The 25,737-nt window shown below is 41.1% G+C and overlaps 1 protein-coding gene across 1 annotated transcript; it reads left to right on the top strand.

Moving 5' to 3' along the window:
• Positions 1–3,639: 3,639 nt before the first annotated feature.
• LOC310935240 (disheveled-associated activator of morphogenesis 1-A-like) lies at positions 3,640–24,846 on the top strand. The gene is made up of 25 exons (XM_083899097.1): positions 3,640–3,832; positions 6,184–6,273; positions 10,049–10,120; positions 10,400–10,494; positions 11,356–11,689; positions 11,787–11,897; positions 12,028–12,131; positions 12,324–12,390; positions 12,504–12,621; positions 13,468–13,606; positions 13,708–13,766; positions 13,853–14,040; positions 14,195–14,512; positions 14,592–14,699; positions 16,253–16,282; positions 16,639–16,736; positions 16,833–16,917; positions 18,120–18,226; positions 18,881–18,969; positions 19,156–19,324; positions 19,540–19,647; positions 20,621–20,681; positions 20,821–20,952; positions 22,658–22,828; positions 23,514–24,846. The coding sequence occupies exons 1-25, from the start codon at positions 3,647–3,649 to the stop codon at positions 23,724–23,726; spliced, it is 3,252 nt and encodes a 1,083-aa protein (XP_083755223.1). The 5' UTR covers positions 3,640–3,646; the 3' UTR covers positions 23,727–24,846.
• Positions 24,847–25,737: the final 891 nt, after the last annotated feature.

Below are 25,737 nucleotides of genomic sequence, written 5' to 3'. Positions count from 1 at the left end.
ATTTGGTGAAGTCGGGGTAGGTCGATCAGCCCAGAATTCCCTAGTAGGAGGTCCCACTTCGACAGGCATTCCAGTGCACTTTTTCTAGTTGGAGGTAGGATAAGTTTGGATGGGCTCTGGAACGCAGCACGATTAAATCGAGCTTTAGTTGCCCCCTCGACTCCGCTGTTTAATTGGACTATTATCCCTGTCCCAGTATGAGAGCACTAGTGGGCAATGGATTTATTGATATCCCCCCTTTCAGCTCGTCAGTATTAGGCTGTTTCAGATTTAGCTGGCAGCTAGTTAGCATTTCAAGCTCCATTCGGAGTCTTTTTAGAAATTCAACTTAGCACAAAAAAGTCTGGTTTTAGTCAGTCTAACACAATAATTCTCACATCATGTAATTGTATTGTTTGAAAGAATTTTCAAACCTTAAGCTTGTCTCTTGCCCTTGTCCTCCTTGTCCACATGGTCGAACTGTGGCGCAGGTGTCCAGGTTCCTGTAGCTGGACGGGGACCAACACTGTCCATCTCTGGCTCGGGGGTATATACAAAGTTTATGGCTTCATGAGCAAATGGAAACGATGGGCAGCTCTGTGGACTAATATGGTCAAAGAGGGCTTTGAATCACTTCTCCCCTTCACTGTAGAATAGATGGCGAGCGTGATGCCAAACGGCTGCTGCTGCCGTGGCCTCTGGTAGTCTGTTTGAAAAAGTCAAGGATGTGTCAAAATAAATATGCGGTGTGTGTTTGTAGAGAGACCTGACGCACCCTGTCCGTGCTCATGCAATAAGCTTTGTCATGTATATATTTATACACAAGCTGTCTTTATTTAGAAAAAGTGTCATTAATCTAGTAATGAAATAAATATGGCTGTCGTTACTGGAGACAGTTTGATCAGATAATTTACTGGTTTGTTTGCCTCCAACAGTCAAAATATGAAAATGGATGTGTGCCTGATGTGTAATATGATTGCACCACTTCTTTTTTTTTTTAACCCCAGCTTGCCTTGGGGAAAAAATATTAAGCTGTTAAATGGTAACTTACCATTGTGTTTTCTTGTCTGCTGGTGTCGGAAAATTGAAGCATTTATTTTGGTGAAAATTAATGAATATTTCTAGATTTTGCTGGCAGCCTTTAAATCATGACCACATGTTAAAAAGTATGGTTGCTAGATAGAGGAAACAGATGAACCAAAGAAATGACTGAAATAGGACAGTAATGGCATCAGGCTTTATTTAGCCAGACCACAAAAGTTACTTTTTATGGGTTGACTCTATTTAGACAAACTTGCCTTAGGAAATGTCCTCATTTTCCCTTTTTTGAAGAGTGCAGTGAATAAGAGGGACTCGACCAGACCGGGTTGAATTTAGAAATGCATCATGTTGCATATGATGCATTCTTTCTGGGCGAAGCCTTGGGACTCGTAGGAAATATTGGGAAAGGTCAAGTGAACGTGGTTATGTTCAGCGGGCTGTCGGTCGCGGAGAGGAGACGTCCAGAAATTCTTGCAGGTCAGCATCACGGCCTCTCTGTGGTTTATGATGCTTGGCGTTGCACCTCTGGTCACAGCGAGGAGAGAGAGACTGTAAGTGCTGTTTTTGTGACATGCTGACAACGGTGTCCTCGTGGATGTCTGGACATCACATCTTTATTTGTCTAACAAGCAGAGGAGTCTAGTGCACTTATTATCATCATGTCCATCCATTGTTCTTGCTTGGAGTTGAGCCAGTAGCTCAGATTACACGCACTACATCTGTCTCCTCTCTTACTGTGTATTTGTACAAACTTGTTTGTCATGAATCAAATCTGATTTTTGTTTTCCATAGTGTTCTTCGACAAATGGCTTGTCCCAACGTCTTAGTTTTAGGTTTAGCGGCGAACTAAGCTGTCACTGTCAACGTGTGGATCGCTGTAACCAGAGACCATGTATTCTACGTAGAGTTCTGATCCCTGGTCAACGTATCCTGAAAAGATGAGGGAGGCTTGTAACATTAAACTGGATCCATGCTCGTAGCTCTGGGAGTCTGCACTGCAGTAGTTTTAGTTGAGACGCTGCTGGTTAGCGCGACCTTCTAGTTTTGGAATCAATAATGTCCATCGTCTAATTCTGAAGCACAAATGACTTACTAATAACATGTTTATTTATTAATTTCCCCCAATGGTAGCTTATGAAAACATAACGCCAAGTTGATACGTCTGGAGTTGTAGGATGGCTGTGCGTCCCTCGATACGTGACATGCTGTCATGTGATCTGGATCTGGTCCCCTCGCTAGGTCACACAGTTGTTTCCTCTTCCTCTCGTCCTCCGGCAACGATTTTCTCTGCTTCTTTTTCACTTGCTCTGCCATGGTATGTGTGTGTGTGGTGCCGTAAAATAATTTGTGTTTCTCGTGAGACCTCCTAAATCTGAGGAATCCTGGTCGACAGCCCTGATCTTGCAAGGCTGGTTTTCCTCTAAAAGACTCAAGGGGGTGGAGTGGAGACGGCCCTTAATCCCCCCACACAACAAGCCATTTAACCATCACAATGATTCAGAAGCTGTTAAATTAGAGTAGAAATACTACATGGTTCCCGTTTGAAATCAGATAGGGGTCTGTAATGCATCTGTAGGTGTACAATACAAATATAAATCATGTCAGGCTCATTAGTGCTTCACCTATTGGGGCAAAACCTTCTGTAATGTACTTATCCCTCCTCAGCAATGCTGTTTATTTTACAACAGCTGATCTCCATGTATTTTTATCTTTAATATGGAGGCTGGGTTGGTGGTGCAAGAGTCCAACAGGATTGCACATATTGCCTGCATTGCTGGTAAAATTACAGCTGTCGCAGAACAAACCAAATATGTAATCACGTCTCTTGTGTCAGACGGCCTGGAGGAAAAACGTCATGTCATATCATTTATACACATTACTTCCCCCCCACCATCTTTAGGGCTTTTATAATGAGGACTGTGTTTCCTCTTTTCGCGAAAGCAACAAAAGGCCAGACACACCCCTCGCCACTGCCATTGTAAGCACTAATCATTACTCGTTAGGTTTTTAAGAGGACCTTGCTGAATGGCAAGGAGGGATGAAAAGGTCTGGAGACTCAGACTAATCCTGCCAAATTATGGTCTCCGTTTCAAACGTTACACCACACTGTTGAGTGAACGATATAATTAAATATCTCAATGTTTGCCCTCACCGATTCAGTTTGTTGTCGTTTTCCCCCTCAAAAATGATGACCCGTCATTATTGTTAACCATTACCAAGAGCAGAGGTTCAGGTTGTAAGTGGCCACGTGTCATGGCTTGGATAAGTTTGATGTTCTTCTAATTACACTATGGCAGGATACAATTTACCTCCAGGTCATTGCTTGTAAGCTTCAATTTCTTTTACGTGAAAAGCAACTCTGCAACTAATGCCATCAAAATAAATCTTCTTTATGGACCTTATTACTTTCTATTGTTTATTCGTCTCTGGGACAAATTTTGCTTTCTGTGATTGAATTTTGGGAACACCAGTTTATGTTTGTGTTGCAAACTTATCGTTTCCCCTTCACTGTGTGTCCGCAGTGCTCTCTGACGGAGGCCAAACTCTGAGGTGGAGGAGGCTGTAAAGAGGCTCTGAGGGAGCCTCCCACCCTCCCTACCTAACCAGGTGGAAGCGTCGGTCAGCCATGGCTCCTCGGAAGCGCGGCGGCGGCGGGCGCGGCGGCCTCTCTTTCATCTTCTGCTGTTTTAACAGCAGCGATCACCCGGAGATCACTTACAGGCTGCGGGAGGACTTCGCCCTGCAGGCCATGGAGCCCGCACTGCCCATGCCAGGATACGATGAACTGGATGGCATGTTCTCTGAGTTGGTGGTAAGATAATCAGCACTATTAAAAGCACACATACATACTTTCATTTAATTTAAACCAAATTACAAATTAACCAAAGTGTGACATGGAGCGACCGAGCTGTGTTGTTGTACTAAGATAACTATGTTCACACCTCCCTGGTATGGTGCACCTGAAAGTTATAGTTCAAATTTATCCCACATGCACCTTCCTGTCACCATAAATACTCCCTGGAGCTCCAAATGTGGGTTAACTGCAGCAATTTTCTACTGTTTACTTTATATTTAGCTGTTTAAGGACGTTATTGAGCTCATTTAAAATGTGAAAAAACAGGATTTTGATTTTATCGTGTTTGGATTGGGGCTGAAGGAACACAGCTGGAAAGAAAGGAGCGACACACTAAGACATTGTTGGCTTTTTGGTTTATTTATGGCAGTAAAAATAAAGAATATTATCAGCCTTATCCTTTTATAAACCCTACACTTTTTCCTCTTTTCCTTGGCCTGTTCTACTTGTAATAAGGAAGCTAATGCAGTGGGTAATCACTAAACTGTTAATTAATTATATTTTGTACTTAGAACAGCATTTCTAATCACTAAATTATCCTCCCTGTTGTTTTAAATAGTATCTAAAATAGGAAATCCCTGCCGCACAAATGAAGAAGATGCATATTAACACTAAAATATGTTGTCATCATTTTGCTACAACTCAACCCATGTGTTTAGACCATAACCCACATTTCAAAATGTTATGAAAGGTCTTATAAATTAAATCTCGCTGAGATGTTTACACTGCCACATTCCAAGACATCCACAAATGAACTGTTACTTCCTCCCACTTTACTCTACATTGTTAGCAAACCAGCCAGTCTGCTATTCTTTCTCTATCTTATTGTCACTACTAATTTGTTTTGCTCTCCTGTCTCTTCTGGCCCCATTTTCCTCTCTCCCATGGTTGCCACAGGAATCTAAGCATGACATTTTTGCACATCAATAGACCTCATTCAGGAGCTCTTAATGTCGCTGCACTCCTCCATCTGCTAATTGCTTGTTTTTGTCTACCGCCTGTTACGGCGACATAATTGAGTAAGCGGAGTGTGTGGACAAGGAGGCTTTCAGTCGCTCTGTTTACTGAAATAAAAGCAGCCACGTGCTTTTTCTTTGCGCGCAGCATGAGCCGTTATGTGCGTGTATAATTTGGAATGGGTTTGCTGGAAGTTGTGGAAGAAGAAGTTGTGGACATCTGCACTTTTTACGATCAAACAAACCCGACCTTTGAACCTGAGATTTACTTAACAGCAATTTACAGTGTAAATAAAACTATAAAATATCATTACCGTTAATTATATGAAGGAACACTAAAATATACACATGAATCGTTTGTCATTTTCACATTCAGTGCTTACAAGAGAGTATCTGGACCCAATTCACGAAATAAAGCGATGGCTCACGCAACAGTTTGAGGATATTTGATCACTGCGGATATTGATCTTTCCAGAATTGATGGCAAAGAACTTCTCAGAAGACAATTCCCATTATCAGTAATAATGACACATTTAGCAACTTTCACAACAATGGTAATCCAATCTCCAGTTTTAGACCAGAGTTTTGGACTTGTCCTTCATACTGTATTGCTTAATAGCCTTTTCATAACTTTTACCATCATTCGCATGACTCTTATTTCTCCATAACTGTCTAATGTGGACTGAAAGTTTGAAAACTCAATTTTCTATTTAGTGTTTCTGGCCCACATAATCAAATCATTACACACCGAGTTCAATAAGGTGCAATCATCTGTGGATTTTGATCAAAAGAAAAGTCTCTGTGCTATTGTGAACCCACTTAACCAGTGAAGAAAACTCAAATTAAAATTTGCTGATGCGTTTTAAATGCAAAATGTTTTTGTCTTGCAACAACTCCCCAACAGCACCCATGGTGTGCCTTTCGTGAAATGTCTGTTGTACATTGAGATGCATGTTGCTCCCAGATGTTTGTTACCACATGTCGAGTATAGACAGGCCATTCCCTCTCTTTCTCCCATTACTCACATGTCTAAAGCCTGCAGGACATCTGAGTTGATTCAGAGTTATATTGAATTTGCAATGAGAGCACCCGGTGATATCCTATTGATCCTGAAGAGAGTTAGCATAATCCCATCTCAAAGTTAAAACAGAGATTTGGTGCAACTTTTCTTGACACATGCTTTTGCTTTCTGAGGGAAAGATTTATGTAGATATTTCGGAGTTTGCAGCGCGTTAGCTCATGAAGCTTGTTTCTACTTTGTGAACTCTGTTTTGAGAATGACACTAGAGGATGAATACTATACTGTGAATATTTCCTTAAATATTGTCTGTTATTTCCTCCCTGTTTTTGCAGGATGAGCTTGACCTGACAGAGAAGCACAGGGAAGCCATGTTCGCCCTACCGGCAGAGAAGAAATGGCAGATCTACTGCAGCAAAAAGAAGGTAAAAAGCTTTTCTGTCAAAGTCCCATCATCACTCACCACAAGAGGGGTTGCATTTCCTGAACACTGATATCCCCTGTTGACAAGTTAGCATAACAGGTTTGTTGATACGCAAAGGTGTGTGTGTTCCGGAACACACACCACAAAAATCTGCATCGCTGTTTACGACAGGTCCGAGCATGAGTGTGTTGTCTGCAAACTGTATCCTTGGAATGCTTTTTGTTTTCATCTTTTATGAAAGATGTATACGCGGTGACTTTACGCTGATGACATTGAGTGAAGTCATATCCACTGGTTTCTGTGAAGGTTCTTAAATCAAGGTTGGATTTGAAAGAATCACAGAGAGTAAACTGCACTGCAGAGTAATGTTTTATACCATAATCCATGATGATTTCTAGAAGTAGAAGGTTGCAAATATCTTGCCACAAGCGACTGTTATTCATTGCTCTTTCTGCTTCCAACTGCAATAATATTACTAGGTCTTAATAGTACTGCACTGCAGTGGTGAAATAAAATATTGATACCCTAAATATTGTGATATTGCATTGCGTATTACTGTATAGATTCTTTGAAATGCTGTATTTAGGCCTCCGATTACTAGTTGGCAGCACACTTTCGGACATTGACTCTTTGCCTCCACTCATTTCATTTGACAGAGAAAATTATATGTATGTATATATAATCCCAAATATATTGATATATGTATATTACCACCCGTTTTGGGATATGTGTCATATCACCAGGTTCTTGTCAATACACAGCCGTACTGCGTAAAGACAGGTTCTCACATGGTCTAATGGTGTCAGTAACATTTTGCCCAACACGTTTTTTGTTGTTAAATAAAGTATAAGTAAATAAAAACATATAAAGTATCAACATTAATATGAAGATGTGGTGCTATCAAACCTGATTTTTGACAGAAATAACCTAATATTTCAAAGCAAACCATTGCACCAGACAACATAAGAGTCTTGTAGATTGATGAGCTTTATGATCCAGTCTTTATCTGTGCATCTCCAAAATTAGACTCACGTTCTCCTTCACAACATTGAAGGTTTTACAACCTGATCAAAGCTGTAGCATGAATAACTAACTTACTTCACTTGGGTTCATGTTTCACTCAGTGCATACCCTATAAAAACAGGCATGTATGGAGTGGACGGAGTACAACAAAGCCTAAACGCAGCCTGTTCCATCACAAAATCCTCTAACAGGGAAGGCTGTGCTTTAATGTATTACAGATCTGCAGAATTCAAATGCAGTTTCTTGTGTCTTATGACTCAGAAGAGTGTGTTTTCTTTCAGACAATAAGGTCTTTCTCAATTGTCCCACCAAAGTGAGGGCATTTTGATCTCCTGGTTTCTGCTTGTAGATATTAATACCTGTTTCATCAAAGCATTTGTGTAGCCATAACATTCTCCACCGCTCTGTGACAGTGTCATATTTCACTATGGCTCCTCTCCCCGATGAAAGATCTGTCAGCTGTTCCTCCTTTCCCTGCATACGAACACATCCTCTGCTCGCAGGAAAACACGGACGCCTGGTCTTGTTTAGTTTCCCTCATGTTGAATATCACCTGACATTTCTTGTAGCAGCGTTTCTCAAGGCCATAGATTTGAGTGTGTAGGATATCCTGTTCTCATTATTATGCAGACATACAGATTAATGAATCTCTTCCAAAATCCGGTCATAAACTTGGCACATGGAGCAGCAGGATTTAGTCTGATGGATGAGAGGTTGGTGTGTCATTGTACAGTACAAATCCTCAGCAAACACAGCTGCATATGTGCTGCATGCCTTTTAGTTAAAAAAAAAAATCCCTCTTACACACTCTGAAAATGTGCATTTATCATTTTATTTAATAAAAAAAATTGAGGCTGGATTTTCTTATCTTTTGAATAGAGCCAGGCTTTGTCTTGCTTTTTTCCAGACGCCATGCTAAGTTTATTAAGCCCTCTCCTGCATAACTATTAAAAACATTCAGTTTTAGAACAATCTGCTCTGCATACTTTGGCAAAATAGGAAATATTTATCTTTATTAACTTATTTGAACTATTTTGGTGTATTTGTCATATTTTTATATCTAGTCAAGCAATCAATGACTGCACTTTACAAATTACATTTTTAATACTGATGCACTGTACGTATTTTCAACTCAGTAAGTGATAGAAACAAAAAAGTTGAAATGGAAACAGCCCAGGTTCCTGTTTCTGCTGAGTGGCCTCATAATGCACTGGAAAGTTTGCTTTTGTTCAGCCTCAGGAGAACATGCAGAGATGTTTCACTTTAGCTCTGAAGTTGCTTTGCATAATTTTAATGTACACCATCAACGAGTAGAGTTGCTGACTCGGCAGCAGGCTCTGGCCCCGAACCAGACAGATACAAACTCACCATTGGCGATCAGGGAGGAAGGGTCTGTGTGTGGAAGAGGAGAGACAAAGGAAGTGGTCGCCTGTCCAAAGCAAACAGGAAGGCTTCACTTACACAGGTGCAGCTTTTGAAAGCGAGTCAGGGGGGACGACAAGGAGGAAGGTGGGGTCATCATCAGGGCGCTCCAACCTCACAATTGATGAGTGTGCACTTTTTTTAAAGCTGTTTCTTGGTGATTCGGTCCCCTCAGAGTTGCGTTGGCCGTGCACCTGAGCGGATGAAATCATCCTGCAGAGAATCAATCTTCTTCCTGCTTCTTCTTCACTGTCTTCTAAGATGCATCATTAGCCAAGGAGAAGATCAGATTTTATCAAACAGACAGAGCCTGTCTTTCAAAGACACTGTGCTGTTACTCTCAAATAACCGAGACTAATCCTGGTTTCCTCTTTGATCTTCACTTTCTCAAATATGGGGAAAAAGAAATTCCCGGAAATACCCTCCCATCTTTTCTCCCTCAGGCATATCTCTAAATAAACTGACAGTGTTTGAAGGCAGCTCACTTCCAAGTTGGAAGTTTCAAAAGGAAGTGGTCCCATCTCTGGTGTCTGTTCCACCGATGGACTGAACTTCTTCCAGCGCCTGCATGGTCAAGCTGGCACTGGTTGTGAGTGGAACAGCAGGCCTTCCTGTCGCTGCATGATCCCCACAGACCGGCCAAGGTCTGCAGTTTCTGCAGGAACAGCCAAGTCTGTGCAGGCAACATTATTAACTGCAGCCCAATTAGTTTCTGATGGCCGCAGCTCGCTTGTGCTTAATGGAGCAAGAGCTGAAATGAAAGCCTGGGGGCCTTTAATGTACAAGCCAAGTTCACGACCAAGCCATTCTCCCCTCAGTGTTCCCTTTGAGATTGAGAATTAAATCATCTAAGAGAATGTCTTGCAGTTGTTTTTCACTTGTAACACAAACATGCCTGTCAGGAAGTTAATCCCAGCATAAATCAGACCGTCCCTAATCTGCAGTTTTAACGTACATTTGCTAATCTCAAGATTTTACCAAGCAGCTGTGCTCCCTTTTCATGCCACCTCTTAAAAGTGCCGCAGGATGAAAATAGGCAGGATATCTGTGTCACCCTACTTCGACTTCATGCTCCATTTTCATCTTTTCTGGCCATTTAGTCCTCAGTGTGTGTTTGCTGTGAAACATGTGACACAAAAACACAACCACTTCATGTGACTTCATGTGATCGTGGAACATTTTCATCATGAACTGTTGATGTGCATAAGACACAGCCACGTTTTTGTTTCTGAACACATGTCATGTTCTTCCTTCCTTTATCACCGTGTAAATGCAGTGCTTATGTGAAACACAGTGCCTCATTTCATTCTTTGTCTTTCTCTGATTTTCAGGAACAAGAGGAAAACAAAAGTGCAACTAGTTGGCCTGAGTTCTACATTGATCAGCTCAATTCAATGGCAGCTGTAAGTAATAACATGGACTTTTTTGGCCTTCTTGTTTTGCTCCCCCCTTCCCCTCTCATTTAAGAATTTTTCCTTTTTTTGTCAAAGTCAAGGATTCTAGATTGTAACATATATACAATCTGCTTCTATATAAAGGGCTATGAAAAGTACTTATTATATTATATTACTAGTTATATTATAAGATAAAATAACACAATAACAGCAGTAAATATACATTATTGTACTCCTTTGAAGTCAAATTGACTTAATCTTAATATTGTTTACTCTTTTGTTCCACAGAGAAAGACTCTTCTCGCTCTGGAGAAAGAAGAGGAGGAGGAGAGGAACAAGACCATAGAAAGCTTGAAGACGGCCCTGAGGACACAACCAATGAGGTGCACAGAAAATAACAATCAATTCTCCTCTCTCTGTCCTTTTACATTTGAATGGCCTCTGACCTTGTCTGTCACTCTCTTCAATTCTACACAACCTTATGTAAATTAGTTCCTTTAAGAATTGAGCAGCCGTAAAGGTCATCGCCGTGTTGATGTTTCATTGATGTGTGTACGTCAAAGCAGACGAAGGGAAGGTTTCATTTCCATTTTGGGATTCTGAGCTTTTCACTAGACTTCATAAGCAAAATTATTCTGATTTATCGTACACTACTGCTCAAAAGTTTGGGGTCACCTAAACAATTTTTTTGTATTTTGTTGTTGAGTTGCAAATTGAATAGAAAATATAGTCAAAACATTGACAAGATTAGAAATGATGATTTTTATTCAAAATAATAATTTTGCCCTATCATCCAAGAACCAGCAAAACTGTTTTCAGCCGTGCTAAAATCATTGCACAAGGGTTTTCAAGGGTTTTCTAATCATCCAATAGCCTTCTAACGTGATTAGCAAACCCAATGTACCATTAGAACACTGGAGAGATGGTTGCTGGAAATGGGCCTATCTACATACACCTATGTACATATTCCATTAAAAACTAGACATTTGCAGCTAGAATAGTTGTTTAACACATTAACAATGTATAGAGTGTATTTCTCATTCATTTAATGTTATATTCATTTAAAAAAAAGTGCTTTTCCTTAAAAAATAAGGACATTTCTAAGTGACTCCAAACCTTTGCATGGTAGTGTACATACTCTATATGTACAAACATATTTTTGTAATTCAATTATATTCCTCAATGAAGCCAGTCGTGTAAGTAGAACCAGGATGACCTCCACTCTGTGGCTCCTCTGCACTCAGGTTCGTGACTCGCTTCATCGACCTGGACGGCCTGACGTGCATCCTGAACTTCCTGAAGAGCATGGACTACGAGACGACAGAGTCGCAGATCCACACCTCTCTAATCGGGTGCATCAAAGCCCTGATGAACAACTCCCAGGGCCGCGCGCACGTCCTCTCACACTCTGAGAGCATCAACATCATCGCCCAGAGCCTGGCTACAGAGAACATAAAGACCAAGGTGGCAGTGCTGGAGATCATGGGTGCCGTGTGTCTAGTGCCTGGCGGGCACAAAAAAATACTGGAGTCCATGCTACATTACCAGCGATTTGCCTGCGAGAGGACGCGCTTCCAGGTGGGTGAAAGAAAGCCAAGTGCATAGATGTTGTTTTAGAGTTTTCGCCGGTTAGTGCACAGTAATTTAACAACTGTAATGACTTGTCGTCCTTCAGACACTTATAAATGATCTGGACCGGAGTACAGGGCGATACAGAGATGAGGTCAACCTGAAAACAGCCATCATGTCCTTTATTAATGCTGTGCTGAGTCAAGGAGCTGGAGAGGTGAGTTATAGTGCACTCTACCAGTGTTAACACACTACAAAGTCATACTTTGTCTCACAGTGTTGTCTGTACTTAACCACCACATTGTTTTTTTTTTTGTTTTTTTTTACCTTTTCTGAAAAAAAACCAGACAAGTTTGGAATTCCGTATCCACCTCCGATATGAGTTTCTTATGCTGGGCATCCAACCTGTGATCGACAAGCTTCGTTCCCATGAAAACTCAACATTAGATAGGTGAGAGTGATCAGAACCAGATCAGAATGTTTATCTAAACATAAAGATCCATTAAATGTTCAATATCTTTAAATATCGTAAAAGGTTTAATAGTCATTCCGTATTTTCCGTTTGATGTGAATGAAATCAGATCTTGTGATGGAAAATAAACATAATCTCTTTTAATTCCCTTTGTCACTCGGACCCTCTCAGACATTTAGACTACTTTGAAATGCTGCGGAATGAGGATGAGCTGGCTTTGTCAAAACGATTTGAGTCGGTAAGTGAGCCAAACAAAACATGTCCCGACCTGACTCGTGCATCATCATGAGTTTTGTTATTTTTCCTGGTTGCATTAATTGGTTTGTTGTTGTCCTCCCTCTCGTCATATAGGTACATATAGATACCAAGAGTGCCACCCAAGTTTTTGATCTCATCCGCAAGAAGATGAACCACACGGACGCATACCCGCACTTTATGTCTGTCCTGCATCACTGTCTCCTCATGCCACGTGAGTGATGGTCACAATACTGCTGTATTTATATTTACTTTCTCTCTTCCAAAAAAAATCAATGCAACATGGGATTTTCCCCGAGGGCCACAAACCTTTTTAACATGCAAACAGTAAAATGTACCTTCAGCCAAAAAGATTAGTATATTGACTTTGTTCAGATTAGTAGGTCCAGAAATTGGATAAGCACATTCCAGGCCAACTTGAATTGAGTCTGACTGTTGTTGGTTCATGTTTATTTTTGTTTTGTTGCTCTTTCAGTACATGAATTCTGATTAAAAAATATTACTGTCTTCTGTAAACAGAAGCGTAGCAGCTGCAGTAGCAGTGTTCTCCTGGATGCTCCCCTCTTCCTCTTCTGGCTTCACAATTTTTTTTGAGTTACTGTGTTGAGACAGTCAAGTGTGACATCATGAGTGTTAGGAGTAAATCTACTGCAAACTTAAGCAGAGCAAGGAATCCAAATATCATTACTCAATATGATATGGAACATTTATCATCTGCAGATACCTTGGTGAAGAATAATAATAGGATGTGTTTACCATGTATTCAGGTTATCCCAGGACAGGACGTGTCCTTGAAAATCTAACACGTGTGTGTTTTTGGTGTCACCTTTTATCACCGTGCTGCTCTTTAGCCCTTACATGTATGCGTGTCATTTTGGAAAATGTCTTAACACGTCAATTTTTTGTATTTCATCATGATCAAACGGCCAGTGTGGATTTAATCCCAGTCAGTCGTTTCTGAGAAATTAATATGATAACAGCAAGGGGAAGAGAAACAACTTGTGCCAGGATACTAATAAGAAACGTGTGCTTCTTTTCTGTTTATGATTCTCATCTGCAGACAAGAGAAGTGGTAACACGGTGCAGTACTGGCTGCTGTTGGATCGCATCGTCCAGCAGATGGTCCTGCAGAACGACAAAGGTCATGATCCCGATGTCACACCACTGGAGAATTTTAACGTGAAGAATGTTGTCCGGATGTAAGTCCTCAGGTTTCCCACAATAAATTAGTGCATGCACTCAGAGGCCAATGAGTTGTTCTAGATACTGCAGTTCATAACGTGGATCGATATCTCTGCAGGCTGGTCAATGAAAATGAAGTCAAACAGTGGAAAGAGCAGGCAGAGAAAATGAGAAAAGGTGAGTGAGATAACAAAATCACCCCCCAACACCTTTACAGTCAAATGAGGCACGATTTGAGCTCATCGAGTCGTCCTGCTTCACAGAACACCACGAGCTGCAACAGAAGTTTGAGAAGAAGGAGCGCGAGTGTGACGCAAAGACGCAGGAGAAGGAGGACATGATGCAGACGCTCAACAAGATGAAAGAGAAGTTGGAGAAGGAGAGCACGGAGCACAAGAGCGTCAAGCAGCAAGTGGCCGAACTCACAGCTCGACTGCACGAACTCAGCACTGTACGTCGTGCTTCTCATTCTTCACTTTATAATGAAGTTGTGTACATGAACATGAATATTACTCCAAAAGTTAGAAATTAAAAAATGGGAACCATTAAACACGACAGTGTCATTGCATATTCTCTCTTTCTCTCTCTCTCTTTTCCCTCTGCAGAGACAGGCAGCTGTCGTTCCTGGAGGCCCTCCCCTCCTCCCCGGTCCCCCCGGCGGTCCCCTGCCTCCTCCACCCATGCCAGCTTTTGGAGGTCTGTGTCCTCCTCCCCCGCCTCCTCCTCCCCCCGGAGGAGGTATGATGCCTCCTCCGCCTCCTCCGCCACCTCCTCCAGGCGGCCCTCCACCTCCTCCTGGACGCCCGCCCATCGGTGGCATCCCTCCACCACCAGGAGCACCACTGGGGCTGTCCATGAAACAGAAGAACATTCCTCAGCCGTCCCATCCGCTCAAATCCTTCAACTGGTCCAAGTTAGCTGAAGTGAGTGAAGTGAAGTGGAGACACATGGAGATTCTGATGCTTTGAGTGTATATATTAAATTTTATTTTCTTCTGCTCAGAACAAACTGGAGGGAACTGTGTGGATGGATGTTGACGACGGCAAGGTCTTTAAAATCCTGGATCTGGATGATCTTGAAAAGACCTTCTCAGCCTATCAGAGGCAGCAGGTACTGAGGATGAGGCTGTTCATTAGTTGTTTCCTCCCAGTGTCAGAGAGAGCAGGGGGCGTGGGGTAGACTGCAGCTGTGGGGTGGCAGCTTAGGGCTCAGCTGGCTTACTTTTAAGGATTTATGGATGATTAGGTTTCCCTTCAGATTTTCTACAATTTCTTCTGTTTTGCAACTTTTTGGTTTCTTCGGCATAGTTGAAGAAGGGAGAGAGAAATGGGCCAAAATGTACAAAGGAAAAACTAAATCAGGCTTAAAAGCAGCCAGGGACACATCATTGGACAGATTTAGGGAGTTTATAAATAGTTGCAAAACTTTTCAAGCTTAAATTATTCAGAAAGCTTTTTTGTTCTTTCAATTGTTTTGCAATGTGATGAAATGAGATGAGCTGCTCAGAATGTTGCTGTTTCTTTCTAGTGGCTTCACTTTGCTTTTCATTTATTGAGTTCTATCTACATTATAATGAGATGTCAACAGCCCTTTTGTTTTTCCCAGCATGGTTTACAACACAAGTGTTCTAAACATGATCATGAGCATGTCAAATTCGCACGAGAGGCTGAAAGTAAAAACACCAGTAGTTTTGAAAAATGCAAGTAATACAAAGTTGATTCACGTAAAGGGGACATATTATACAAAATCAACTTTTGAATCCTTTAAATCCTTATATTTGGGACTCTGGAGGCTCTATCAGTGGGCAAAGTGTGAAAAAAGATGACTCACTCATGTTACAGTACAGAAGTAAGTTAGTTAAGTACAGAAGATGAAACACGCCATGTTGACTTCTGCGCTCATTGGGGTGTCATAATGCGCCAAATTCCTGTAATTGTTGTCTCGCAGAGCTCCGCTTTGTCCTTAAAACAAGCGAGAGTGCTGGCGAGGGCAACGGTATCCGAAAACCGTAAGTCCGTGAGGTCCACGAAAAGTTCTATTCTTGGCTCCACAGTGCAGCACAGAGTCCTACGCAAACTTCCAGCCTCAGAGGATTTATCTGTCCAGTGGATACATGTTATATATGATGGCAATGTGCCTGCTAGAGCCTGCAAATTATCACTTTTCCAAATGCTAACTGCTGTTAGCTCCCAGTAGCCTCTGTGGCGGATGTCATTTCCTGTCCCTTAAGTTTTGTTTTACTTTGTTTTAAGGTGGACCTAAAGAGATACTACTAAACAGCATTCTCAACAGGACTGTTTTGGCAGGGTGATGGAACTGCTGTGGTGCTTCATCTTTATTTTATATTTTGACCAAAGCATGTCACAGACATGTTCATTATATATGGGAACTAGGTTAACTTGGAAAAATAGGGTATAATATGTCCCCTTTAATTCTTATGTGCACAGCATGTGAGCATTTAGCACGTATTGATCATCTGTACAGCCACTCATGTCTCACTGCCGCTCACTTCATTACTGACGGATTCATTCATTCATTGTCTTCTGAGTGCTGAGTGATCTCTGATTCATTTGCTGTTTGTTGTTGATGGGCTGCAAGCACGTAACTGCTTTACTTATTCTAATGAGTGCTTACATCTTCCCTGCTTCTTGCCTGCATTTTAGGACTTCTTTACGATCAATAACAGCAAACAGGTGAGTGCACTTCCACCACAGTAGACACACAATGTGGAGTCTGTGTCGCTCCGTTTGGACTCAGTGACTTTGATGTTATGTTTTACGTGATGTCCTGTTGTACTTTAAGCCGCATGTTCCTTTGAAACCTTGTTTTGTTTTGTCCAACAGAATATATTAGACTTTTGTTTAAGTCAACATCTGTTGTTCATGTCTGTAATAACTTTAATGTTGGCCAAGTTTTTGAAGCCTCTTGTTTTCTTCTTTGGGATCTGAGGGCGTCTTCGTTAGTCCTTACAGAAAGTAAATCTTCAAAAAGAGAAAAAGTGTTATGATGACTGCATTGTTCCCTCTAACATCTTTGATTTTGTCCTCAGAAAGAGGCAGAGGACGACACGCTGAGCTCGAAGAAAGTCAAGGAGCTGTCGGTCATCGATGGCCGTCGAGCACAAAACTGTAACATCCTCCTTTCGAGGTGAGTTAGAAGCGTCATTACGAGCACTTTGATTCGAAAGGAAATCGTTCACAGATGATGGGTTATGATACGTGTGCACTCACTTGTGTTCTGTAGGCTGAAGCTTTCAAATGAGGAGATGAAGAGAGCCATTTTAACCATGGACGAACAGGAGGACCTTCCCAAAGACATGCTGGAGCAGGTACCAGTTGGACAAGCATTTAATGATTTCTAAAAAAAAAAGTTGTGAAAATTAGAAACCTGGTGATTAAAAATCCTGAGAAGGTGCATTAATCTCCAACATTTAGCAAGGAAATCTCATCATTTAACAGAGGAGTCTGGTATACTTAGCAACAGCACTGCTGAAATCCAAGTACCGAACAATAAACTTAATTTAATGAGTCAGTATATCAAAAATGGCGGCTTTACAAGTCACTAGTTTGTGTGTGTCGGGCGTAAAACGAAGTCAGGACAGTTTCATGCAGCCGTGCAGTGATGGCTCCGCCCACATTGAGGAGATCCTCCTATTGTAATGGAAATACCAACCAAACCGTGTAGAGTCAACCGTGACCATGTAGTGGAAAAGCACAATAAGATTCCATGCCTGAGAAATGGGGCCAGATGATTAGAAGAAAATTATTATTTCGCCTGGTAGATTTATTGGAATTTATTGGACTTTTTACATGTACACAAACACAGGATTTGAGACGGGGAAATTGAAAATAAGGAAAACTCACAATAGTATTTGTACTCTACTACTGAACGTTGAGACTGTCAACACTTCCTTTAACACAAGTGAACCAAGCTTGTCAAATTTAGATTGTTTATTGTTACATATACACTTTGTCAGAAAATGTCTCAACTATATATTTGGACATTTCAATTTGTTAGTGTTGGACAGACTTTTGATGATCTACTGTGTATATTTGTTACAAAACCTAATTTCCCTCCAGTTATTAATAAAGTATTCTGATTCTGTTTATAGTAACCAGGTTACGTAACTGTGTATGTAAACATGTTAATCTGAATATCTCGTGTGCATGCAAAGGTTAACACAATGATGAAAGCAGACACTGCTCTAAAAAAACAGAAGACATGTTTATTCCTTACAGACTGTTTTCATTATGTTTTTCAAAGGACTGCATACCAGTTCACATTGATTTTGTCATAAATCTGTTTATTGGATGTTTGGTACAGGGATATTTTTTTCTTTCATTGAAGTGTCAGCAAATGTCTAGTAGTAGCATGTTAGCGGAGATTCAGACCAGTTACGATATGAACAGATATTTAAACAGATTGAGACGCCATCCTGATAAATTCCTCCCACTGTTCCTAACCAAAAACAAGTTCAGATGAATTGGAAACGAATGTGTTTAGAGTTTTTTTTCGTTCTCGTTCCATCAGCTGCTGAAGTTCGTCCCAGAGAAGAGCGACGTCGATCTGCTGGAGGAGCACAAACACGAGCTCGACAGGATGGCGAAACCCGACCGTTTCCTCTACGAGATGAGCAGGTATGGTAACTACTCGCATCGCTGCAGCATTCTCACACACAACAGCCATTGTTTCCTCTGAGTCATAGCAGATTAAGTAAATGACACATGTTTTTTTTTTCTCACTTGGCTGGGAACAATGGGGATTTTTTTGAAAAAATCACTCTTTCCAAATTGTGTTTGCGAATAAATAAAATCAGTGATGTAATTACAGCGTTTGACGTGCAGTTTTGTCAACAAAGGTCCCATGAGATAAAAAAGAACAGAGGGAACAATGTCACAGTCGGCCACTGAGTGCGTAAACACTAAGACCAGCCCCAACATGAAAGACTTTCCCACATTACACTGATTTACACTGATAGTAGAAATACACTTAAGTTGTTTTATGTTTAATAATTTACTTTTTGTGTGTATGTGTGAGAGAGAGAAAGGGCTGGTGGACACATGTCACTTTGATAATAATTAGTTGCAGTGCACGCCAAAAAATAAGATTCATAGCTACAACCAAACCTGTGTGTGTGTCTTTTAGGTAGCGTTTGTTTCACTCTGCTCGGGCTCAGTGTTCATATTTGTGGCTTTTTTTTTCTTGTCTAAATTTGTGGATTTCCCTGTTTATAATTTATATTGATGTCTATTCTTGTACTCCCTGACACACATTTTCCATCTCCTGTCCAGAATAAACCACTACCAGCAGCGGCTGCAGTCTTTGTACATCAAGAAGAAGTTTGCAGAGAGGATCGCTGAGATTAAACCCAAAGTTGAAGGTGGGAATAGTCTAGCACACCATGAATATGATTATTTAAGCTACTATATTCAGTTTTTTCCCCTGTATTTTTGTCTATTTATATATATCTTCTCTTTGTAGTTTTCATCTTTTCAGACATTCAAAACATACAAATGCAAATACTCGATGAGATCCATTATTAACAGCCATCTTCTGTGTGTTTTAGCTCTGACAAAGGCCTGTAAGGAGATCTTACACAGCAGAAACCTGAAGCAGCTGCTGGAGGTGGTGCTGGCCTTTGGAAACTACATGAACAAGGGTCAGAGAGGAAACGCTTACGGCTTCAAGATGTCTTCACTCAACAAGATCGCCGACACCAAGTCCAGTATCGACAAGTAAGAAACACCCTCTCGAGGAAAATTGTGGAAAGAGCGTATGAAATATAAACCTGGAGCACATCTGGAACGGAGAGTGTGATATTTACAAAACCGCCATGTGGTTATTTGTATCTGAAGCCGCATGATAAAAGCAATATATTGTACACTTGACACGTTTAGTCCCAGTTCAGAGTTTTTTTGTTTTTTTTTTCCCTTCGCATCTGTTTCTGTAGAAACATCACTCTACTGCACTACATGATCACTATTCTGGAGAAGAAATATCCCAAAGTCCTGATGTTCCAGAACGACCTGCAGAGCATCTCAGAAGCAGCCAAAGTCAAGTAGGTGAAGCGATGACATGATGGATATCAGTCTTATACACTTTAGATTAGGGAACACATATTCACCATTAACTAGGTGCTTACTAACATGTATATAAGTAAGCATACTAGCACGTTATGTAAAATAAGATGTTAATATGTGCTTAATCTCTCTATAAAGCCAGTTTTGTCTATGTGTCTGTCTGTGATGGGCATATCTCTCTGACCGATCGCCCGAAGACTTTGGATATGGGTTGAGCATAGCCCGATGGTGTGCATCCTTGATCCTTGAATTTTAATTATCGCTGATTTATCACGCTGCACTTTCGCTGATTTATCACGCTACACCACGCAGGCAGCAGCTCATTCGCAGCAGCTGCACTGTCTGTTTCTACGAAGTCGGTGTCTATTCACCAACACAATACATGCTACTACTTTGCGGCTAACTTGGCGAACCTGTTTCCAAAGGTAAGCTAACGATTAGCATTTGCGTAGGGCTAACGTAATACAAACACTGTGCAACCTCATTAGGCACAACGCATATTTTTAAATTTTCGATTAGCATCAGCATAGGCTAACAAATACAAAACAGTGTTTGTGTTATGTTAGCCTTTATGTTCCTTATCATGCATTACCATAACTGAAAAATATTCTTCAGCTCCCACTATAGGAATACATACTTCCTACGAGCACTGCACTAGTGATTACTAATAAAGGGCTAGTATGCTACTTATATATGTTAGTAAGGGCCTAGTTAATGGTGAATATGTGTTCCCTAATCTAAAGTGTTACCGACCTTTTTATCACAGGGCTCATACAGGAGCTTGAAACGTCTGAAATGGCGAAATGTGTTTTCATCTGAAGAATAGGTGATTAGAAGTAGAAATGAGAATGTAAAATAAAATTGCTCCTCCTGGGCCTCACTTGCTCTGCAGGTGACATCGTTTAAACCATAAAACCTTGCATGTTCACCTTCCTTTCTGTGTTTTTGCAGCATGACAGAACTGGAAAAAGACATTGGCAACATGCGCAGCGGCTTGAAGAGCGTCGAGAGCGTGAGTTCCAAACGTTTATTCAATAACACGGAACATGTTTTCTTATTGGTCATGCAGGCGCGCAGTATTTAGAGCAGGTCTGGTGCAGCTTTCCTTTCAATTTCCCCGCTTCTTGATTCTCGCCCTTTACTTTACGTAGGAGCTGGAATACCAGAAGAAGCGACCGCAGGAGCTGGGCGACAAATTTGTGTCTGTGGTGAGTCAGTTCATCACCGTGGCCAGCTTCAGCTTCTCCGACGTGGAGGACTCTCTCACTGAGGCCAAAGAGCTGGTAAGTCAAACTTTTTAAAACAAGGAAAAGCGAACTCAACCCCGAGCACTGCCGACGATGAAAGCTTGCGTCCCATTTCCTCTCCGCGCAGCTGTTTCTTACGCGCCTTGTTGACCTCATCAGTCACCTTTTCTAGGAAAGCTAACAGCGGGAGTGAAGGTTTTGGGCTTCCTGCTGCAGCGCCGCTGACACTTTATTGGTCACGCTGCTTGTTGTCTTTTGCACAGTGAAAGAGTGAAAAGCAGAAACAGAGGCAGCAGCAGCCTGGGAATTGTTTTACGCGACTCTGTTCTGCATTTTATGCGCATTGTGCGCCTCACTGTGTCCTGATGTCAGGGGGCTTTGATCACACCTGCCCACTAAGTTAACATGTCATTTTATGAACGCTTTGTGAATCAATTTTAAGCATGTGCAGCGCTTGAGAAAATCATTCCTCCCCTCTGCTAACGTGAAGCACAGTACCAAACGCAGATTTGCAGATGGTCAAATTGTCTTTTTATTGCGAGAAACCTGAGCCTGTTCACCTTCTCGTGGACAGTGTGACACGCTGAATTCAGATTTATGACTCTGTCCACTTTTATTGGTGTGTGTGGCAGGAAGGGGTTTCTATCTGGAACATGTTATTTTGCACCATAATGTGTGAGCACGTTGCACTGACCCCAGTGCTGAGCTGGTCACATGGCAACCATTAGTCTCTGCCAATCATTTACAGTGTCGCCTCGTTAAATATTTGAGTTTACAGTGGTCGTCTGTACTCATGGTTGGGAACCAGAGAAACCCTGTAAACATCTTGCATTTGGTGGTTGTGTGTGTGTGTTCATACACTGCCTTTCAAAAGTTTGGGGTCACTTAGAAATGTCCTTATTTTTGAAGGAAAAGCACTTTTTTTAATGAATATAACATTAAATGAATCTATACATTGTTAATGTGGTAAACAACTATTCTAGCTGCAAACGTCTGGTTTATTGGAATATGCGCATGGGTGTGTAGAGGCTCATTTCCAGCAACCATCTCTCCAGTGTTCTAATGGTACATTGTGTTTGCTAATCCTGTTAGAAGGTTATTGGATGATTAGAAAACTCTTGTGCAATGATGTTAGCACAGCTGAAAACAGTTTTGCTGGTTCTTTGACGAAAGGGCAAAATTATTATTTTGGATACAAATCTTTATTTCTAATCTTGTCAATGTCTTGACTATATTCTCTATTCATTTTGCAACTCTTTTGATGAATAAAAGTGTGACTTTTAATGGAAAACACCAAAAAAGTTGCGAAAAGACGCATTTCTGAAATCATATCCTATGGAAAAAAAGTGATGACAAATCAATAACCTCCGTGTCACTGACAGCAGTTAACGCCCGTCTCTTTGAAGGTATATCTTCCCAGCACGACCTCACATCTGGATGTTGTCCTTTTTTTTTTTACTTTTACTTGCTGTGAAAAGTAACCAACAAACACGTTGTCTTAATTTGAGCTCTGGCTCCAGTCTCTGGGCCTCAGCTATAATCAAGAGCTGGTCATATCTGTGTTAACATGGGCTTCAAAGCCCGACTACTGCTCTGATTTCAAAGAGCTGGGACCTAATGAGTCTCCGGTAAAGCAGTTAAAGATGGAGTTAAACGTGGTTCTGCTGTAAATCTGATCCCCTGCGTCCCTCCCCCGTGTTTGCCCCCCACCATCCTTCCCTCCCCCCCTTTGGTGCCACAGTTCCTCAGGGCAGTAAAGCACTTTGGTGAAGATGCCAGTAAGATGCAACCAGATGAGTTCTTCGGCATCTTCGACCAGTTCCTGCAGTCGTTCGCCGAGGCTCAGCAGGAGAACGAGAACATGCGGAAGCGCAAAGAAGAGGAGGAGCGCAGGGCGAAGCTGGAGGCCCAGGTTTGTGATCTGCTGTTTTCGAGAGAAACCTCAGCTGTTACCAAACACTAAGTAGAAGATCTGAAATGTCGAATAATCAGTTCATAATTGCGAGAAAATCACCTGTTTGTGTTACTGTTGTTGTGATGGCTGTACAACATCACTCACACAGAACGTTAGTGTAATATATTTTGTCATATTTACTGTCTTTTTCACGTACAGCACACAGGGAGCTGCTGCTATTAGCTTAGCATTAAATATGTTAATTAGGGAAATATTTATCAATTCTGCAGCATCTCTTCCTCTCTGTAAAGAGGTAGTGTGGGTTTTGTGGTTAAGTGGATGAGGCACTCATGCAGAGTCAGTTTGGTACAGACAGTACCAGACTGTGTGTTCAGCCTGCTGTTTTGCCTGTTTGGAGAGAACTGGAACATGATTTATGTGTTGTTTTGATGTGAAGGGGAACAGCAGAGGAAAAAAAGCTGTAGAAGTTCCCATTGAAATATAAATTCTTGCAGTTTTTGCCGTTTTTAAAAATGCTTTCTGGACGTTTACATTTGAAAGTTTATCCCGAACAGCTGATCACCATTATAGATAGATAGGTACTGTTTCAAGTATATCTCACATCTCACAAAGCAACAGAAGTTATTTATTCAGACTTTAATTTTTTGTAAACTTGCTGTTTTTTTTACCTTTCCGTCACCAGCTCAAAGAACAGAGAGAGCGGGAAAGAAAGGCCCGGAAGGCAAAGGCGAACGGGGAGGACGACGGCGGCGAGTTCGACGACTTGGTTTCCGCGCTGCGGTCCGGAGAGGTGTTCGACAAGGACTTATCCAAGATGAAGCGCAACCGCAAGCGCATCAACAACCAGAGCACAGACTCGAGTAGAGAGCGACCGGTCACAAAGCTCAACTTCTAAAGCTGAGACTGAGCTCATGGTCCAATGTTTCACTCAGCTCCCTCTCCTCCTCAGCCCTGCTCATCTATAGCTTCACTCTGGGTCAAAGTGACATCCACATTCCTCCTCCTCCTTCACTCCCGCACCAGCTCCGCCTGAATGAACCATGGCCTTGCATCATGGCGGCAGAGCCACACACACATAGCACAAACACATTTGGACCTTTCATCTTCTTAAGATTATGACGTTAAGCGAAGCAGAAGCCAAAAACTCTCATTAACGACCAAATAAATCCTATAATTCCTGCTGTAGGGTCGGGCTGGTCAAATGAAATGTTTCTAAGAAGTCGTTGAGCAGGATCAAGATGTCGTGATTTGTTTCAGGTGTAAATGATGGTCATGGTCTTTTGACAGGACGCGTTCTGTGCTTCTTCTTCTTCTTTTTGTTTGTTTTTGTACGTCAGATTCTTACGCACAGAGCTTATTGTGCAGCTTTTAGACTCCTTCAGGACTTGATGCTCGATCCAAACAGGAAGACGATTCCGTTGGAAAAAACACAAGGGGCCATTTTGTACAGACTGTATTTCATAGATTGAGAGAGAAAGAGCGCTCACGCGCCCGTGTTGTCCAAGTGACGTGAACATTTTTGTAGAAAGACTGAATCTGAACTTCCTCCTGACGCTTTCTAAGACACTGCATCCTGAAACAGATGTAGTTTGACAGCAAAGCGATGCAGAAGCAGAGGTTTTCTTTGGTCATTATTATTATTATTATTATTATTATTGACATGCAGCATTTATAAATCTGTATGTTTTATTTTAATTTTCTTTTTTTTTTTTTTGTTTCTTGTTAAGAGCTGGCCTTAACTCTGTTGATTTTAATTGTTGAGTGGGTACTCTCATAGGCCTGGGCCTAATCTGCAATTTCTCAACAAGTGTGGACACTCGTCTCATAAATGACACATATATCTATATATAAGGTCGTGTGCTTGTTATACACGCACATAAGAATTCATATTTACTATGCTTAATGCCATTAAAACCGTACCCAATCAAAGCAATATACCCGTTTGCCCCTCTGAAGGGAGTGTCCCCCTCTTTATTGTTTGTGTTTTAATAGATGAAACATGTTTCCTGAGTGCTGCTGGCTGAATTCACACCACACTAAAACGTGTGTGTGTGTGTGAGTCCACACAGCGTCAGACCCTTCACTGAACTTTTATAATTTAAATATCGCCTTTTCCTTGTACAATGACCTGATAAAAATAAATGGGAGAAAACTGTTTTTTTCTGAGTGTTTGTGTTTAAATCATCAAGTGTGAATAGGAATAAATAAAGAAAAAATAAAGAATCTTCCTGTGTTTGAACTGCCAAGGCTCTCACAGCAAAAAGGCTCATAGCTCCATCTAGTGGTCAGAATCTGCTACTAAATAGAAGTCATCCCTCCTACATTTCCAGCATTTTAGCCCAGATTCAGACTCTGGTTATTGTTACTGCTATGAACTAATTAGTACTAATATTCAATATTAGTGCAAAATAAAATTGTTCTCCTCTGCTTGTCCCTATGCATATCTGATAATATCTGTGAAAAAGGGGTCTAAAACGACAATAAATATAGTTTTGAAATTAAAAGTTAATAGAGTTATAAAGTTTGGTTACTGTTATTTCATTTTAGGGGAAAGTTTTAGATTTAAATGTTACCTTGTAATATAGCACAGGCGTTAATTGCAGCCCTGTCCAGCATAAATATGTGAGTTGATACTGTGATGCAACATTGCACTTGTTACTCACAGAGTTCTGTGTAGTTGTGTTATTAATAAATTAATAAATAGAATTTACTTTGCAAGTAATTCCGGGACTTTCCTTAATAAGCTTCATTCTTTTTTTTTGCCTTAAATTTGACTTGTTGAAACACAAAGGTATATATGTATATGTGTGTATATATGGAAACACCAGAAAAAAGAGACATGTCTTCATGTGCTCATGCTCTATGCTACGACAACTGTGGTTGGTTTAGAATGTAGTGTGTCACAT

Source organism: Microchirus variegatus, assembly GCF_963457635.1.
Source record: "Microchirus variegatus genome assembly, chromosome: 12".
NCBI lineage: Eukaryota > Metazoa > Chordata > Actinopteri > Pleuronectiformes > Soleidae > Microchirus > Microchirus variegatus.
This window is presented reverse-complemented; position numbering and strand designations above follow the sequence as displayed.